Below are 20122 nucleotides of genomic sequence, written 5' to 3' on the forward strand. Positions count from 1 at the left end.
GCTGTGGTGGTCTTATCTCTCATTTAGGTAGTGGCTCTTTATGACTATACTGCACATCGATCAGATGAGTTAACCTTCCATCGCAGTGACATTATCCAAGTGTTGTATAAAGATAATGACAGCTGGTGGTTTGGCTGCCTAGCAAATGGACAACAAGGCTATTTTCCAGCTAATTATGTGGCTGGTGAAAGTAAGTAGACTACCCTCTGTCCAGTACACACTAGTGATTATTTAAGATTTTATCACCCAATTCTGTTGAATTTCTTCACAATGGATTTTTCTGTACACCTATACTTTGTTTATATTTTCAGTACAATATGAAGAACAATCTTCATTAGCAGAACCAGATTATTCTCCCCTCCTGCGTAATGAACAAACTAAAGAAGAAGTGGAATCTCCAGCACCTCAGAGGGTAAACATTTAAAACAGAATATTCTGCGTTTCCTCTAAATATACAAGATGGAATTTTATCATCCTTTACTGTCCTTTGCATCAGTTTCATTTATGTTAATCCTGACATATATCTTCCCTGCTAACTTGCAGAAATGCTGCAAAATAATATTTCAGCTAAAGTTCATGCTGCCATGTTGACTAGGTGGTTAATGATTGCCATTTCTTGTCTTGCATCCATCCAGCCCAAACCTCTTTTCAGTTGGAATGGAAGCTGGGGTTAGGCACCAGCCCCAGGTCCTTGCCTTTGACCAGTTAATAATGGATGATAGACATGTGGTAGTATACAAATAATTTCTGGCAATACATTAAAAAATATACTAATTGTGGGATCAATATTCAAAGAGTCTTTATCAGACTGGAGAGGGTTCTGCCCGGTTAAATATCACTGAGCTGGCAGTTAACTGGGTAGTGCCACTGAATATCTCTGCTAACTGGCCATTCTCTAACCAGCTAGGTTAGAAGAGGTCCAGGGGCGGAGTTTGGGCAGAGCCACAACTTAGCTGGTTAGCGGCAATATTCAGTCCACTAATTGGCTAACTAAGGGTTGGCAAGTGGCAACAGGCTTGCTGTTCACCAATCCAGAATTACCGCTGGGCAATCACAAGAGCCCGACTGTAGTTCCCATCCCCAGCATGTGCCATTTCCAGTGCTACAAAAATATTTTCTATTTTTGTTGCACTGGTGCTTACCCGGCAGTGGCGCTTTAGCGTGGGAGCCCTTACCGCCACCTCAGTGGGTGGTGGTAAGTGCTCCCCTCCGAAATGGCCGCACAGCAAGTGTTTCACTTACCGCACAGCCTTTTCTTTTTGAGAAATAAAGACAGCCTTTTACCTGCTGTGGTAAAAGGGGGCCTCAGCGCATGTCAAAAGCAGAGATATTCAGTGGCACTACCCAGTTAACTGCCAGCTCAGTGAGCTTTAACCGGGCAGAACCCTCTCCAGTCTGATTAAGACCCTTTGAATATTGATCCCATAATGAGTGCTGATGCTAGCGCAGGCCCTCTTTTACTACAGTTTAGTAAAAGGACCCCTAAGCACATAAAGTTAGGACTCCAGTACCTAAAGGGATTGGGTTGGACCTAAGAGCTCCTTCTAGCTATTATCCCATTGCCAGTATTCCCCTGTTCACTAAAGTGATTGAATTTTTTGAGTGTCAACAGTTTTCTGCTTATTTAGATATTTTTTCTTGCCTGCAATGTACTCAGTTCAGCTTCAGAACTGGTCACAGTACTACTACTACTACTATTTAACATTTCTAAAGCGCTACTAGGGTTACGCAGCGCTCTACAATTTAACATAGAAGGACAGTCCCTGCTCGCTAATTCTTACTTCACATGTAAAGGAGCAGTTATGTGCTGGTAAACAAACTTTGCTGTTGCAGTTTCATATCTCTGCAACATTTGATACTGTTAACCATGCTGTTTTGCTTTAGATATTGGTATCTCTGGCAAGGTCCTCAATGGTTTCAGGAATTTCTTTTAAATCGAAGCAATCATGTACATTGAAATAAATTGCTTTCTAAACCTTGGTTTCCCAGCCGTGGGGTCCTTCAGAGGTCCCCACTGTCGCCAGTACTACTGCTCAATTTTTTTATGGCTTCACTTGAAAGGATTAAAATGGAGTGGAGGGAACTGCTTTTATCATATGCTGAGGATATTATGCTGTTGATACCTGTCTCCATTAATATTTTGAATCTTGCTTAATTGTGTTTCTTCAGGTATTAATGGAATTCAGAGCTGGGCTTTAAGTAGCAAACTAAAATTAAACCCTAATAAAACAAAAATACTTTAGTTTAAAAGCACTGGAGAGTTTGTACTATTATCTGTTGCCTTACCTAACAACCAAGTTCTACCTATCAAGACCGAGTCAAGAGTATTGTGAGTAATCCTTGATTCCTCCTTGACATTTGGTCCACAAGTCATTCACCCATGGTGAAAGGTTCTTTTAGATTAAGACAGTTGAAGCTTATAAAATCAGTTCAAATGTTGGTTCTTCTGGATTTGGACTATTGTAATGTGCCTTGGGTCTATCAGCCAGACATTTTAGAAAGTTACAGCATATCAGCAGTTTGATTGATCTTTAGGCTCAGTAAGTTTACAAGTATGTCTTCTTATATTGTTAAATTGGACTGGCTGCCAGTAAGTAAGCATATTTTGTTTAAAGCAGCTTGGTTCTTACATCAAATTCTACATGGCTCAGCATCTGAACTTCTTATAAATCTTATCTCTTTTCCGGTAGGCATATTTTCCTCTCAACCGTGTGACAAGGTCATTCTCCGTCCACCATCTTTTAGAAATATATTTTTCCATAGTGTGGCTAAGACTATATTTTCAGCAATAGGTACTTCACTTTGGAATTCTTTTCCTTTTCTCATCAGGATGGAAAATAACTACTTTAAATTTTGCAAAAAGATTAAAACTTTTCTGTTTGATAAGTAATATTTATGTTTTCCTTCTTGTTGCTTTCTTAATTTTTGCTTTTTTATTTTTTGCTTATTGTGATACATAATGGCTGAATATGTTGTATTCTTGTATTTTCGTTTGTATAGTGTTTATTTGTACACCGTATCAAGCTAGCGGTTAACAGGCATCATATTGATATTGGTATTGACAGAACATAGGCTGCCTAACTTTATACACCAGAGGTTCCTTTTACCAAGCTGCAGTAAAAATGGCCCTGTGCTAGCAGCGGGGGCCAGTTTTGCTGCTCGCTGAGGCCCTTTTTACCGCATCAGGTAAAAAAAACTGAAAATAACCATGGCTATGTGATGAGATTGCTCTTACCTTGTGGCCATGTGAGGGGGGAGCACCTACTGCCACCCACTGAGGTAGCGGTAAAGGCTCTTGCACTAACCCGGCGGTAACCAGGTAGCATGTGGTGCTCCCAATTACCGCTGAGTTCACCACGCTAAAAAATACAACCCTATTTTCCCCAACGCAGGAAATGGCCCGCCACTTTGTAAAAGGGCCCTCAAGTTAACCAGGCACCAATCTGAATATCATTTGGTGCCAGTTAACTTCCAGGTCAGCATACATACCTGGATATTTAATGCCTGAAGCCCCAGCAGTGAATATCTGAGATTAGTTTAGCCCTTGGCTCTAAGCAACTTGCAATCTGCTTACTGCTTCAGGCTGAATATCAGCCCCTATAAAGACTATGCTGAGAAAATTGGAACTTGTGCACATAAGTGTACTAAACACTATTCTATAGGGGAAACATAATTGCAATGGGGGGGTGTATACGTGGGTAGAGCTTGGGAGGTGTTTCCAATTACACGCATAATTTGAATGCTATCAGTTGCACACTTCCTTATCGTATTTATGTGCCAAGAATTAGGCCTGCTGAATGGCTGGTGTAACTTCTAGTATGTAAATGTTAGGCACACTTATGACAGGTGGTTCTAGTATTCTATAACAACATCTTAGAGAGCAATTCTATAATTGGGTGCTACATGTTAGTCACCTCAATGGTGCTCACTGTGTGCCAATTCTGTAACAACTTCTGTAAGCTAAGTATATCTGTTACAAGCTTTGGAAGCTCTAAGTTAGTAACAGTAAAAATGTCAAATTATTTTATGTGATAAATGTGAATGTAATTAAGTAAAATGATAAAATAATTTAAAAAAATGTCAAATTATAGTTAATACACAGTAGCAATCTTGAAAAAAATCAGACATCTTTTTAGAAGTGTTTCATTTATGCAGTAAAGCCTGTTGGGGAGAATCCATCTGGTTATCTGTTCATCTGTATGCATCTAGTTGTTTGCACCTCAGTCTGTGAATGGAGAAAAGATGTAATGTGCTATTGTGTGCAGTCTTTACCTTATTATCACTAATTTTGGTTGGTCTCGAAATTATAATTGTTTTTCATTAGCTTTTACTGGCTATGATTGTGTTGATCACTTTCTTATTCGCTATAACTTTACTAGGCCCTGCCCTCCCCATTCCCCTCCAGTGACTCCTGGATGATGGGTCATAGCTCTCTCCCATATTGATATAGAATCCTTATCGCTCTTCCGTTTCCTCCCCTCTACTCCCTTTTCCTCTGGGTTTCTTAATGTTGTAGTTAAGAACTGGCAGTCTACCTTAGAGCATGTTTTGGATACGGTTGCCCCCAAAATCTTTTGCCAGGTTAAACCATCATGCTACTAACCATGGTTCTCCGCAGAGTGGTTATGACCATCTCTGTGCTATGTTGTGGTCTGAAACCTGATTGAGACTTGGGAAGGATTGAGAATTGTACCAGGTATTCTATTTGTTGTGCTACCAGACCCCTAGTTCTCCACTGACCTTCGTTTACTCAGGCATCAACTCCGGCATGTGGAAAAGGAACAAATCACGTAATGAGCACTCTACTGAGAATACACTGAGATTACAATTCTAGGTTAAGAAAGGTGAGAAAGTCGTACATTTCTAATAAGTTTTAAAGTCATCAAATCCACGTAAAGACCTCTAGCCTAGTGGTTAGTGCAGTGGTCTTTGATCCTGGGGAACTGTGTTTGATTCCCACTGCAGCTCCTTGTGACTCTGGGCAAGTCACTTAACCCTCCATTGCCCCTGGTACAAAATAAGTACCTGAATATATGTAAACCGTGTTGAATGTAGTTGCACAAAAACCTCAGAAAGGCGGTATATCAAGTCCCATTTCCCCTTTCCCTTACTCAATTTTTCGTCAAATATCTGCACTGCGTTTTACTTGTTCCTCCTCCACCACTCCTTCCGCAGAAGCACTTTCTCTGTTCTTTGTTAGCAAAATCATTATGTTCCTTCAGCCTTTCTCCTCCTCTCCTTCCCACATCTCTCTACCTCCTCCTCCAACCCCTACTACAGTCAGTGCACCTTCACAGTCCTATTCTGGTTCTACAAGCTGGTCCTCTTTTCATGCTTAAACTCTTCACTCTATAAAGCTCATCTTGTCCTCAGTGAAACCAATCTACTGTCCAAACGATCCCATTCCACTATCCTGGCTTAACTCTCTCTTCTATCAGCTATTAACTTCGGTCTCTCTACAGGTCTGTTTCCAGATTTATGGAAATCTGCCACAGTACACCCCATCTTAAGAAGTCTAATTTAGATCCCTCATTACCTAAGTATTACCACCCTGTTTAGAATCTGTCATTCATGTCCAAGGGCCTAGAAAAGGTTGTGTTCCAGCAACTCTCTAATTTTTCTGAAAAATCTTTTACATTACAACCGTGTCAACCTGGCTTTAGAGCCAGTTTTAGTACAGAGACACTCCTAGCAGCTTAACTAAGCAAACTCCACTCTAACTTTGATAAGCACCATATTGTCCTTGCAGTCTCCTTAGATCTTTCCGCAGCTTTCAATCTTGTTAATCATTCTCTCCTGATCTCCCGTCTGGCCTCATTAGGGATTTCTGGTGTCGTTCTCTCCTGGTTTGCCTCTTTTCTAACTATTCATTTCGGGTCTGTCATGAAATGCCTAGCCACCTGTCTTGGGCTACCCAACGGCCACTTAGAGGGTCTATCCCCAGCACAGCTCAGGTCTGCTTGCATTTGACGCTTGTGGTCTACACTAGCACCCTCCTCCCACTGACTGGGTCCCAACCACCTCTGGGTGAGCCTTCCGCTGTCATGGTGTTCCCCAGTGATTTCTAGGTTATTGGGGTCACACTCCCAGTGGTCACACAGTTCCTAGAAATCACTCACAGACATAAGTACATAATGCCATACTGGGAAAAGACCAAGGGTCCATCGAGCCCAGCATCTTGTCCACGACAGTGGCCAATCCAGGCCAAGGGCACCTGGCAAGCTTCCCAAACGTACAAACATTCTATACATGTTATTCCTGGGATTTTGGATTTTTCCAAGTCCGTTTAGTAGCGGTTTATGGACTTGTCCTTTAGGAAACCGTCCAACCCCTTTTTAAACTCTGCTAAGCTAACCGCCTTCACCACATTTTCCGGCAATGAATTCCAGAGTTTAATTACACGTTGGGTGAAGAAAAATTTTCTCCGATTTGTTTTAAATTTACTACACTGTAGTTTAATCGCATGCCCCCTAGTCCTAGTATTTTTGGAAAGCATGAACAGACGCTTCACATCCACCTGTTCCACTCCACTCATTATTTTATATACCTCTATCATGTCTCCCCTCAGCCGTCTCTTCTCCAAGCTGAATAGCCCTAGCCTCCTTAGTCTTTTTTCTTAGGGAAGTCGTCCCATCCCCGCTATCATTTTAGTCGCCCTTCGCTACACCTTTTCCAATTCTACTATATCTTTCTTGAGATGCGGCGACCAGAATTGAACACAATACTCAAGGTGCAGTCGCACCATGGAGCGATACAATGGCATTATAACATCCTCACACCTGTTTTCCATACCTTTCCTAATAATACCCAACATTCTATTCGCTTTCCTAGCCGCAGCAGCACACTGAGCAGAAGGTTTCAGTGTGTTATCGACGACGACACCCAGATCCCTTTCTTGGTCCATAACTTCTAACGTGGAACCTTGCATGACGTAGCTATAATTCGGGTTCTTTTTTCCCACATGCATCACCTTGCACTTGCTCACATTAAACGTCATCTGCCATTTAGCCGCCCAGTCTCCCAGTCTCGTAAGGTCCTCTTGTAATTTTTCACAATCCTGTCGCGAGTTAACGACTTTGAATAACTTTGTGTCATCAGCAAATTTAATTACCTCGCTAGTTACTCCCATCTCTAAATCATTTATAAATATATTAAAAAGCAGCGGTCCTAGCACAGACCCCTGAGGAACCCCACTAACTACTCTTCTCCATTGTGAATACTGCCCATTTAACCCCACTCTCTGTTTCCTATCCTTCAACCAGTTTTTAATCCACAATAGGACATTTCCTCCTATCCCATGACCCTCCAATTTCCTCTGTAGCCTTTCATGAGGTACCTTGTCAAACGCCTTTTGAAGATCCAGATACACAATATCAACCGGCTCCCCTTTGTCCACATGTTTGTTTACTCCTTCAAAGAATTGAAGTAAATTGGTCAGGCAAGATTTCCCCACACAAAAGCCGTGCTGACTCGGTCTCAGTAATCCATGTCCTCAGATGTGCTCTGTAATTTTGTTTTTAATAATAGCTTCTACCATTTTCCCCGGCACCGACATCAGACTTACCGGTCTATAATTTCCCGGATCTCCCCTGGAGCCTTTTTTAAAAATGGGCGTTACATTGGCCACCCTCCAATCTTCCGGTACCACGCTCGATTTTAAGGATAAGTTACATATCACTAGCAGTAGCTCCGCAAGCTCATTTTTCAGTTCTATCAGTACTCTAGGATGAATACCATCCGGTCCAGGAGATTTGCTACTCTTCAGTTTGCCGAACTGCCCCATTACGTCCTCCAGGTTTACCGTGAAGTCAGTAAGTTTCTCCGACTCGTCCGCTTGAAATACCATTTCCGATACCGGTATCCCACCCAAATCTTCCTCGGTGAAGACCAAAGCAAAGAATTCATTCAGTCTCTCCGCTACGTCTTTGTCTTCCTTGATCGCCCCTTTTACCCCTCGGTCATCCAGCGGCCCAACCGAGTCTTTTGCCGGCTTCCTGCTTTTAATATACCGAAAAAAGATTTTACTATGTTTTTTTGCCTCTAATGCTATCTTTTTTTTCGTAATCCCTCTTGGCCTTCTTTATCTGCGCCTTGCATTTGCTTTGACACTCCTTATGCTGCTTCTTGTTATTTTCAGACGGTTCCTTCTTCCATTTTCTGAAGGCGTTTCTTTTAGCCCTAATAGCTTCCTTCACCTCACTTTTCAACACACAAATCACTAGGATTCTTAGTCAGTCCAGACAAGCAGAGGCAATAAACTAAAAATGTTTATTGTCTAAAAATATTGAACAGTGAACCATAAACACAGATTGAACAAAACAGTACATAATAACAGTTAACTAACTAAGGATCAATTATAAAACTATCTAAAAATTTGTTCACTACCTGAATAGTTCCTGGAGAGTACAGGTAATATAGCTGCTCACAGGTTATCAAATATAATTGTTCACAGGGCCTCGGCAAACAGATCTTCCTCTCTCTTCGCCCAAACTGAGACTGGAGAAAAATCCAGTATTTCCTAGTTGCATTTGAGCTCCTGGGCCAATCAGATCCCAGAATAACAACTTTTAAAAATAGCTGGTCACATCACTTCAGGTTACCTCTTATCAGTGTTAACTAATGAGGGAACAGTCATTTCTCTGTAATAGCTTTAAACATAAACATGCACCACCTGCTGGCCAAACTAGAGAAACACATCAAGAAATAATCAGTACAGTTTACAGGCTTTCAGGCTTATTTTCGATAGACAAGGGCGCGCCCATCTTCCGACACAAATCGGGAGATGGGCGTCCTTCTCTCAGGGTCACCCAAATCGGGGTTGGCCTCGCCTTACTCCCCAGTGGTCACCAACCCCCTCCCACCCTAAAAAAAAAAAAACTTAAAAAAAATTTTCCAGCCTCTATGCCAGCCTCAAATGTCATACCCAGCTCCTTGACAGCAGTATGCAGGTCCCTGGAGCAGTTTTAGTGGATGCAGTGCACTTCAGGCAGGCGGACCCAGGCCCATGCCCCCCCCCCCCCCCCACCTGTTACACTTGTGGTGGTAAATGTGAGCCCTTCAAAACCTACCAGAAACCCACATGTAGCTGCCCCCCTTCACCCCTTAGGGCTATGGTAGTGGTGTACATTTGTGGGGAGTGGGTTTTTTGGGGGGGGTTGGGGGTCTCAGCACACAAGGTAAGGGAGCTATGCACCTGGGAGCAATTTCTGAAGTCCACTGCAGTGCCTCCTAGGGTGCCCAGTTGGTGTCCTGGCATGTCAGGGGGACCAGTGCACTACGAATGCTGGCTCCTCCCATGACCAAAGGGCTTGGATTTGGTCATTTCTGAGATGGGCATCCTCGTTTTCCATTATCGCCGAAAATCGGGTACGACCATCTCTAAGTTCGACCTAAATGTTGAGATTTGGGCGTCCCCGACCATATTATCGAAATGAAAGATGAACGCCCATCTTGTTTCGATAATACTGGATTGCCCACTCCTTCACGGAGCCGTCTCTTAGGAAAGACAGCTTCTTTCTCCACTCTTATTTAGTTCATATTTAAGTCCATTAGCAGCACTCATAGTCTTTTATGATATTGTCCTATTTCTGTGGTGACGATTTCCTTATTACTGTTCCACCAATCGACTCTGTCCCTCGCTGTCCTCTTTACAGACTTGTTTAGATGCGGTTGCAAAATGGTTTTCCAATTATCAACTTGTATTGATAAGACAGTCGCCTGTTAGTTTTTGAGTTCTTACCAACCCCCTTTCTTGTCTATTATGCTCTTTGGATCACCTTGTACCTCAGTTCTATTACCTTGGGGTGAGTCTTGTTTCTGTTCTCTCCTTTCTTTCTCATATTTTGCACGTGACAAAACTCATTTTTTCGCTTTCCATCAGTTAAATACCAACCACCATTTTTTAAACCATGATCAATTTCGTGCTATTATTCTTTCATTAATTACATCTCGATTGGATTATTGTAATATCATCCATGCGGGTCTGCCGCACACCACACTTAAGAAATTACAAACACTCCAAAATTCAGCTATAAAACTTCTCTGTCCTGCCTCTTGCTTAGATCACACAACTACGCTACTCAAAAGTCACTATTGGCTACCTGTAGAGTACCGGATCACATATGAAATAGCAATATTCACATTTAAGGCATTCAGTATAGGTACTCCTGATTATCTTTCTAGGATCACCATTCTCTATACATCTTCTAGGGTCCTCCGTTCACTGAATGATCACAGTCTAGTTTTCCATGCCCCAGATTCGCTCATCTTGATTCCACCAGGCACTTTCAAAGATTTCAAATCTAACCTAAAGACCTGTTTTTTTAGGCAGGCTTTGGAGAGACAGTATGACAAAAAGTGTCAGCCTGAGCTCACAGAGTTTACTGTTTTTAATTCTATGCCCCTTCCCTTGTCTTTGCTTTATTATTAAGTTCCCTTTTTCTTCTGGAATGAATGCCGCTCTTTTCTATCATTAATGGAGTTAATTTTCATTTCCCTACTGTGATTTTTATGCATTAGCCTGTACACTGCTCTGCTCTGCCTTGGCAGCTAGAGCAGTCCAGTAAGTCCTAATAAACTATGAACTGTAAACTTTCAGGTACATTGTGTAAATGTCATGGGAAGCAATGCCAAATAAAATCAGTAAACCACGCTAATCCTTTTTGAATTGATTAAATCTCAGAATTTATTTTACATGTTTTTTTCCCTTCAATGTTTATTAGCACAAAAATAGTTGACCTAAAATTTAAAGAAGCAAGTGCTAGCAAAATGATTCAAAATACATTGGGGCCAATATTCAAAAGGGTTTAACAAGGCAAAAGAGGCTCCTGCCCAGTTAAACCCCACTGAGTTGGCCGGCCACCAGTATCACCATTCACCAACCATTCCCTAACCAGCACATAAAGTTAGGATAGTAAACATTCTGTCCTAACTTTGTGCCAAGTTAATCAGGCTAGTACACATACCTGGATATTAAGTGTTGGGAGCCACACATGCCCCAGCATTGAATATCCAGAGTTATTTTAGCCCGCGACTGGAAGCAGCTTCCAAGCCGCTTACCACTGCAGCTGAATGTTACCTCCAGTATGTTTATTAGGTGCTAGCTACCCAAGAGCTATATCATCAAATATCAGCCTGGGTGAGAGGAAGGTAGGGGTAAATATCATTGGAAAGGGAGGAAAGGAGAGACGTGCAGCAATCACCGAGATGCCCAGCAACAGAAGCACAGAGACTGGTGAAGCACCCTCTCAAAAACCGGCAGTAAGTGAAGGAGCAAGCCGAAACCATGGGAACCAAGGGAAGAGAGACCACCAGACCCGCAGGAGACTGAGCAGACGGACCAATACGGCACCAGAGGAAAATAGAGGGCACCCACAGGAGGCAGCATGGACAGACCAGCTGAACACCTGGACCAATCAGGACCAACAAAGAAGAGATAAGAATCCAACGGACCTCGGGTCAACAGGAAGCAATGTCATGAAGAATTGGCCCCAACAATTACAGACTGTCTGTCTGTCTCTCTCACACACACAAACACCATACAGAATGGCCAACTTAAAGACATGGGTTCTCTACTACATAGTAAGAACATGGATACAGGGTTAAAGGCCACCGCACCTAATCAACCTACACCTAGAAAAACAGTACAACAGTAACACCAAAAGTCTAATGGATTTCCTAAACCAATGGAACTTTAAAACAACACAAGCCACGTTATCCCACACAAAAGGGCACTTACTAGACATACTAGCCCACAGGTTCTCAGACAGCAATAGCCACATATTGGAAACCCACAATTGGGAAAAAGTAATATGGTCAGACTACAGCAAACTCACATTTTCATTAAAATGGAAAAAGAAGAGCAAGAAAAGAAAACCTAGCACACCACAAACTTTCACAACCATTGGAAAGGTAGACTATCAAACCTTCTGGACAACAGTGCTGGACAAACTGACTCCTGCCAGTGATTGCATTTCAAGGGTCATACTGTAAGCAAGAATGGAATTGGATTGTTCATCCAAATAAGTCCTTGCCTAAGTAGACACCTGACTTGTGGCAGCCCTACCAGGATCCTTCTTAGATCAATTTATTACTATGAGAATGATCAGTCCTTGGTGCCCTGCTGTTCCATGCACTATTCTGTCCTCTAGCGATCATGGGAGAACACATACAATATTCCCCCAGTTGGCCATAGCTGGATCAGTGCATTCTGCCTCTCTGGATCCCACCATTCTTTATCAACTGAAGAAGGCTGATGCTTTGGTGTTCCATTGGAATTCCATTGTTCCATCACTGGCACTTCCTATCTGTGTGAAAGCTCCTGGATCCAGCCTGTGGTGGCTTAAATCATCCGCCTGGACATTCTGTGCCCCTGTGAGTGATTTCTGTAGTTTTTAAATATGTCTTTGCCTATTCCGTGATATGATTTTCTTTTGTGTTAGCTATGGGCTCCTGGTGTCCCCCTTTGTCTGTTTATATATACCACCACCACTATATTGTGAAATAATATCTTCACCTGTTTTCCCCTGAGAAGAGGCAAAAAGTGGTTTAAGGCCAACCTGATCTCAAGTGTATTTATGGGCCAACTTCCTCCTTCTTATGACCAGCACCTTTGTACCACTCAGGGCTGACTCAGCCATTAGGCAAGATTAGACAATCACCTAGAGCAGCAGCTTTTTGGAGGCAGCAAAGAGCAGCTCCAGTCAAAACAATAGATCCTGTCATCTACACAAACTCAAAGAACCATTAGTGTGTACATTTACCTGGAGGGAGGGTGGGCAATTTTCAGATAAATAATTTTTAATACAAACCTAGTATAGCTGACTTCAGGTGTATTTAGAAATTCTGACCCATTGGCATGTACAGATATGGTTGAAAGAGGTCAAGTACTTTGCTAGACATACTGATCATAGTGTATCTATGTGGAGTCTGCATTCACTCTCCTGAGATCCAACAATGATTGGAATATGTCCTTTTTCTTGAGGACAGACAGGTACAGGGAGTAGGCCCCATTGCCTCTTTCTGAATCAGGCAACTGGGTTATTGTATTGAGGCTTTACTAGTGTGGTCTTTACCACTGTCTCTATTACTGCTGAAAAACTGGAGAAGACATTGATTCTGGCAATAACTGTGTCTGATTAACCTCAGAATTCACCTCTCTTTTGTGACCTAGGCCCATTCCCAGTACTACTACTAAAACTGCCACCACCCTCCCCCACCCCCAGTAGTACCAAGGGGATAGCCCTCAAGCCATCACTGATGAGGTCACATTCCAGCTGAGTACCAGCACCTCCCTGTTGTCCTCCTTGGGTGCCCCAGAAGGACTGACTCCTTGCATGAGCTCTGCCCTGTTCTGATCTTGTAGATGCAGGAGCCCTTGACTTAGACCTACCAACTGCATATCTACCAGTGGCCCTAACTCTGTCCTTGCAGATGTGAGGGTATGTTCTTCCATAAATAGGCCTAGTTCCTCAGCCACACACTCCCCCTTTGCCATGATGGACATAAACATGTTTTTTGCTGCTATTCTAATCAGATCGTATTGGGTATCCAACATAGCTACATCCTCCAACATAGATTGTACTTGGGAATGCTGTGACCAACACATAAGCACCCAAGCTACATATCTACTTAAGACCACTGCTTCAGTATGAGGGAGAAATCAAGGCAAACCCAGAAGCAGAGCCCAAACAAGAAGAAAAATAGGCAAAAGAAAAGATACAGCCATATGCATATACGTAAGGTCATCGATCTCCCGAGAGATAACTACTACTCCTGTGCAGGTAGTGGAAGCTCCAATTTTTTTTGCATCGAAAAGAAACTTCAGTTGGCCTGGCTCAAAGAATACAGTATATACTTAATAACAGAAATGATTCTTAGGCACTTACAAGGAAATTGTAGTTAAAAATAGCCATTAGAGGAGTGGCCTAGTGGGTAGGGTGGTGGACTTTGGTCCTGGGGAACTGAAGAACTGAGTTCGATTCCCACTTCAGGCACAGACAGCTCCTTGTGACTCTGGGCAAGTCACTTAACCCTCCATTGCCCCATGTAAGCCGCATTGAGCCTGCCATGAGTGGGAAAGTGCAGGGTACAAATGTTAAAAAAAACAAAAAAAAAACACAACAATTGCCTCTGTCCATGCAATCCTGTATATTCCTACACAGATCTGTAAATATCCACACTCTTGATGCCCAGAAAAAGTTCAAGCCTTTGGCTGAAGAACAGATGCAGTATGTGATCTGTCTTGTGGAAAGACAAATGTGACAATCAGGGTGCCTCTATTGGACTTCCCCACTTCAGAGCTTTCCAATAAGCCTGTAAGCTGTCTTTGATAAATAAACTTCATGACCTAAACTTCCCTAACCGCCATGCACATTAGATGGAATGAAATATGCTTTACTTTGGTATCTTGAGAACTTCCTGCATATATGTTTTTAAACTGTTCTCCAGGAGGAAATGAAGAAATTTGGTAAAATTAAGAAACCTGAAGTTCAAGTATCTCACAGCATTCTCTATATTTTCTTACTCAGAATCATCAGTGAAGCTCCTCGGCTCCACACAGGGAGGTCCATTATCTCCAGCTCCATCCCCAGTTGATTTACTCACAGAATATTTTAGTCGAACACCTCACCTATCTGGTAACCTCTGCTCTCCTGTTAGACTCCAGAACAGACAGAGAGCTCCCCTCTGATTCTAGCAAGCTCACTACAGAGGCTTGCCATAGTAGCAACTTTCACTCTAGAAATGCTTTGGCAGGAGAAAGCTGGACCCCAGTAGTTACCAGTGAATTCATCACTGCAGCCCGAAAGGCAAGCTCTGGTACGGTAACCTTGTGAAAAGGGGACAGCTTCAATACAAAGAGAAAATCTCATGTCTTCCTCTTAAGCTTCCCCATGACTTAGTGCTGCACGGAAGCCACTATCACAGAACGAATCTTCAAGATGCAATCGATCCCACAGGTTTGTATACGGGTATTATTATCTCTAATAGCATGATTTTCATCTTTTGAGAGATTGTAGAGCATTCTATGTTTCATCTGCTCCAGTGTCTCAATATCCTTTAACACTAATTTATGGAAGGTTTGTGTCGAATGTCATTGTTGACAAGGAACATGTCAAATGTTCTAGCAGATATTTTTGAAACAAAATTGTTGAATTAGCAGTTTCTGGGTGAATTTAAACAAATCTACCCAGGTCTGGAAGTTGTTATATCTACATATTGGGATAAAAGATGCACCTTTTCCTACAATCTTCTCTTGCATAGGTATCAATATAATGTCAGACAGATGTACCACAGGGGTCTTGCCAAAAAGCAGTTCTCTGGGGTCACTCCCTTCCTCTGCCTCTTGTCCCTGGTCCATGCCTGACTTGGCCTTCTACCTTCATCCCACAAATCACTGGGTCCAATATTCAGCCAGCGGCAATCAGCATTTTGCTGACCACCACTGGCATTATACCCAGAAATTCAGTGCCAAGCCAAGCCCAAGCTCCAACATTGAAATTCCAGGAATTCGGAGCTGGCCAAATTATAGCTAGTTAAATGCAATATTCAGCTATAAAGAACCACATAAAATTAGAACTGCCTTTTATATGGTTAACTTTAACTGGTTAAGTGCCAGCTCCAGCCCCAGAACAAGTAACTGGTTTCGACTTGGGCACTAACTGGGCATTTTCAACTGCACTATCCAGTTAAGTGCCACTGAAAATGCCCAGTTAGCCCCGGACAGGCAATTTAAATGGCCAGAAATCATTTTTAATATCAGGCCCATTGTATCCTTTTCTCCATCTAAGAATGGTTGAAGAAAAAAAAATAGAACAATATAGATAGAGAAGGAGTAGGGTCCGGGGTGTTTACTGGAGATACAAGACCTTTCTGTGAACTCCTAATTCACTTGCAATTCATACCTTCATCTTTCTCACCTATTCTATTACCCTGAGGTTAGATACTGTGGGCTAGATCTGACCCAGAGATAAATGGGTCCCTTTTTATAGTCAACTTCATCTCATCTGAGTTTGTCAAATGTGGTCTTTTTTTTAATCTCCTTCCTGAAATCATGAGTTTTGTTAATTTCTACAGTAAATTTATCGCAACCTGCAAACTTGTTTTTAAGACTTTATCTGTATTTAATCTCTGCTTTAAATTTTTACTTATTTCTATCTTAGATATATCAATGAATAAAATCAAGTCGAAAAAAGATATCTTTAAAATCACATTCCAATTATTCGTAAAATCTTTAGTATCTAAATATTTTTTATTTCTTTTATAATTTGAACTCCACAGTATATCGTCTTAACTTGGCAATATTCCAACATTGTGGTATAATGTAGACCCATTTGGATAGCTTTCTTATGTAATCTTGCTAATTGCATCCATTTGTCCAGGTCTGGGTCTGTACCCATATCCTCAAAAAAGCTAAGATTCTTGCAAAACGTTCATGCAAATGATCTTCCTTTCAACCCAATATATTGTCCCATGGTTCAAAGCCTCACAAAGAAATGAACCAAGACAAAAGAGGCAAAACCTTACTGCACAAAATGTATACTAAAGCAGAGGGTTAGCAAACAAACATAAACAGGATAATAAAGGATACTATTTATTGCTTTCAACAAACCAATAAACAAAAAAAAAAATTACAAGGAGTAACAAGTCAAATGCATCATGCATAGCAAATCTTGTCTTTATTTACAGAAAACATTCAATAGCCCATCGTGTTTTGATGGAATGCCTGCATCAGGGGACTGAGTTATTATGATGAAGTTAATGCAAAATAGGACTGATGATTTTGCCAATAAGGAGAACCTGAGGAAACAGGTAGCAAAATAAGAAAAAAGGGAAAAAGTAATGGAAAGAAAAAATGTAAAGCCAAAAAATGTTGTTGGGGTTTTTTTTTATTTGAAAAGTAAAATAAAAAAAGATACCTACAGAGGGTTGTTTTTGCCCGTAAAAAAGTTGGGGGTAAAAAGATATAGATCATCAATTTGTTATATTGCTGGTCCATTGCTATAGAATTCTCTACCACTAGATTTGTGCAGCGAATCTTCATTTTTGCAGTTTAGGAAATGATCTCAGTAATGTTTAATATTCATTGCTGCCAGTTTTGATTCCCTTATACTAAAGGGTATTAGAAACTAGGCTTATTGCATCTCAGCGCGGGATTTATACTGTACACTAGGCCCAGATTCAATGGTACACTTTAGCACAGATCCTGCAAAAAAACAAAAATCTCTATATATAAAAGGCACCACCAATATTCTAAATGAAGCCTCCAGCCGGAAGTGTGAAGGGGGAGAGATATCCAGTTTCCCCATGAGTGTCTGCCCCGCCCTCGCTCTCTCTGTAACACAAACAGTGAAGGAAAACACAGCAAAGCACGAAACCAAATCGCTCTCTCTATAACAGTGAATGACTCAGAGGGGGGAGGGGAGAGAGGGCAGAAGCCCTCACTATCTCTCTAACACAAACACAGAACAGCAGGAAACTTAACACTGAAGGACTCGACTCCGAGGGGGGAGGGGACAGACAGCACAGGGGAAGGGAGAGAGGGCAGAGGGCAGGGACACACACACTCCCACGTGCACACAGAAGAAAATCTTGCTAGCTCCCATTTCATTTGCATCAGAAACGGGGCTTTTTTTTACTAGTGTTCCTATAATATCATTAGCATGCGATATCTGAAAAAAAGCATGGGAACACTTAATGCCTCCTGTTTAGGAGGTGCTAAGTGCTCCCATGTTAAGTCTGTGTTATCCAGTTAGTGCACACTACTCACAGAACGCACTAGCTGAAAAAGCTACCCCACCCATGACATGCCCCCTTCAAAAAATATTTTAAGGATCCTTTTACTAAGGTGCACTGAAAAATGGCCCGCAGTAGTGTAGACGCATGTTTTGGACATGTGCAGAATTATTTTTCAGTGCACCTGGTGCACACTTCTTTTAGAAATGAAAATAAAGCTTACCCGTTCTACTCCACTCAGTATTTTGTAGACCTCTATCATGTCCCCCCTCAACTGTCTCCTCTCCACATTGAAGAGCCCTAACCTCTTAAGCCTTTCCTCATATGAGAGGAGTTCTGTTAACTTCTTTGAACCTCTTTGAATTCTGTTATATCTTTTTCGAGCTATGGCAACCAGAATTGCACATGATTATCAAGGTGAGGTCGCACCATGGAACAATACAGAGGATTTTAATTTAATTTTAGTGGCTAAGCAACAATACTTTGATAACAACATTTCTACTTCTGTTGCTGAGGTGACAGATCTTTTCTCACTAGTGAAGAAGTTGACGTCAGATGTTCATATTGGTAAGTTAGAAATTTCAGCTGAGATATTCACAGATGCATTTCATGTGAAGGTGTCAGATATTACTCAAAAGTTTACAGGTTTGCCATTACCATTGTCAGAGTCTGATTTCAATTTTGGAACAACGTGGGATGAATTTGTATTTGTGTCTCCGAACCAAATATTGAAGATAATCTCAAATTTAAAATAATACTTTTAGTAAATTGGATGCTTGTCCGGTAACAACTATTAAAGCTATGAGATATTTGGTTCTGTTGCAGGAATAGTTAGCATGTTAGTAAATAAATTCATGTTCATGTTCCATCTAATTATTGCCCAGTGTCTTCTATCCCATTTTTGGCAATGGTTTTATTAAAGGTAGTGTTACAGCAGTTACAGGATTATATTGAGTTTACAGATTTGTTGGGTGTGCATCAATTTGGATTCAGACCAAGATTTAATACAGAAACTTTAACAAAGTGTCAACCCTTGATGTAATCAAGATGGGATTTGATGATGGAAAGCAGTTCTTTATGGTTACATTGGATGTGGTATTCAATACAATTGACCATCAGGTACTGCTTAAGAGATTGGAGAATTTTGGTTGAACAAAGTGGTGTTAAAATGGTTTCAATCATTCCTGGAGAATAGGGCATTTCAGATGAAGATAAGATTGGTGACGATCTCATGGAAAGTTATTTCTTCAAGGGTGCCACAAGAGTCAGTACTGTCTCCAGCATTATTCAATCTATATATGATGCCTATTTGTAACTGTTGGCTTGTCTTGGTCTGCACTATAGACTTTATGCAGACGATTTACAATTTTTCTTTCAGATGGAAAAGTCTATTAAATCTTCTTTGGTACATTTATCACATGCAATTATTTAGAATCGGATGACAGCCAATAGACTTCAGTTAAATGTGGGTAAAACACAAGTGTTTTTGTCAAGAACAGGATGGACAAATTGTCCTTCAAACTTTCAGGTAGATATTATATGTCAATTTTAAAGGAAGTTAAGTACTTGGGGGTATGGTTAGATATTGCCTTGTCTATGAAGAGTGGCATTAGATTTGTAATTAAGATTAAATTGAGATTATTGTGTAAGTTGCAGGATTTGCTGTCTTTTAAGAACTTTCAGACAGTTTTGCACGCTATTGGTTTTCCCTATTTTGATTACTAAAATGCTTTATTGTATGGCCTTATTCAATTGCTGTTCAGCTTCAGTTACACAAGTTCCCAAATCCTTCAGGCCCCTGCGGAGATCCTGAAGGCCTTAAGCTCAGTCATGGACGCCGCAGAGTCCTGACCTGAAGGTCTTCCTTAGTTAGAGGGCCAGCCAAATCTACAGAATCAATGTCTTCTATGTCAGTAAAGGCAGCAAATTTCCACGCATCCACTCACAGTATCTCTGGGTCTGCCATACCACGGGAGCTGCTGTAGTCACCTCAACCCGCTGCCTGGAAGTAAGTTTTTATTTCCCTGGTGCGCTTCTTTGACATTCAGCCCATTTAGGGTTCACCACCAATTCAAGCACACAGTCTAGATGCCTCGTGCAAAGTTACTCCTAAAAATCAGGGCTTGCTCGGAGCTCCCAGTTCACACTGCCATCTTACCGATGATGTCACCAGAAAAAAAACCTACTACCTTTATTCAGATGGGGAATTACCTCAATTAATTGCTTTCTAGATGGAAACATCTGGAAGAAGTTGAAACAGTGGGCAAAACTGAAAGTCGTTATAGTAAAGGCAGCAAACCTTTCTGTAAGGAAAGTAAATAAAAGTAAGAGGAAAAGGAGGCTGATTTGGTTCTCAAACGTAGTAGCTGAAAAGGTAAGAAAAAAGAGG

At 41.4% G+C, this 20122-nt stretch overlaps 1 protein-coding gene across 1 annotated transcript in view; it reads left to right on the forward strand.

Moving 5' to 3' along the window:
* AHI1 (Abelson helper integration site 1) overlaps positions 1-20122 on the forward strand; it is a 683164-nt gene that overhangs the window by 633085 nt on the left and 29957 nt on the right. Inside the window, 2 exon segments of the mRNA XM_030195101.1 lie at positions 28-190; positions 312-412. Of these exon segments, the coding sequence (XP_030050961.1) occupies positions 28-190; positions 312-412 (264 nt within the window).

This window comes from Microcaecilia unicolor, chromosome 3 (assembly GCF_901765095.1).
Source record: "Microcaecilia unicolor chromosome 3, aMicUni1.1, whole genome shotgun sequence".
Lineage (NCBI taxonomy): Eukaryota > Metazoa > Chordata > Amphibia > Gymnophiona > Siphonopidae > Microcaecilia > Microcaecilia unicolor.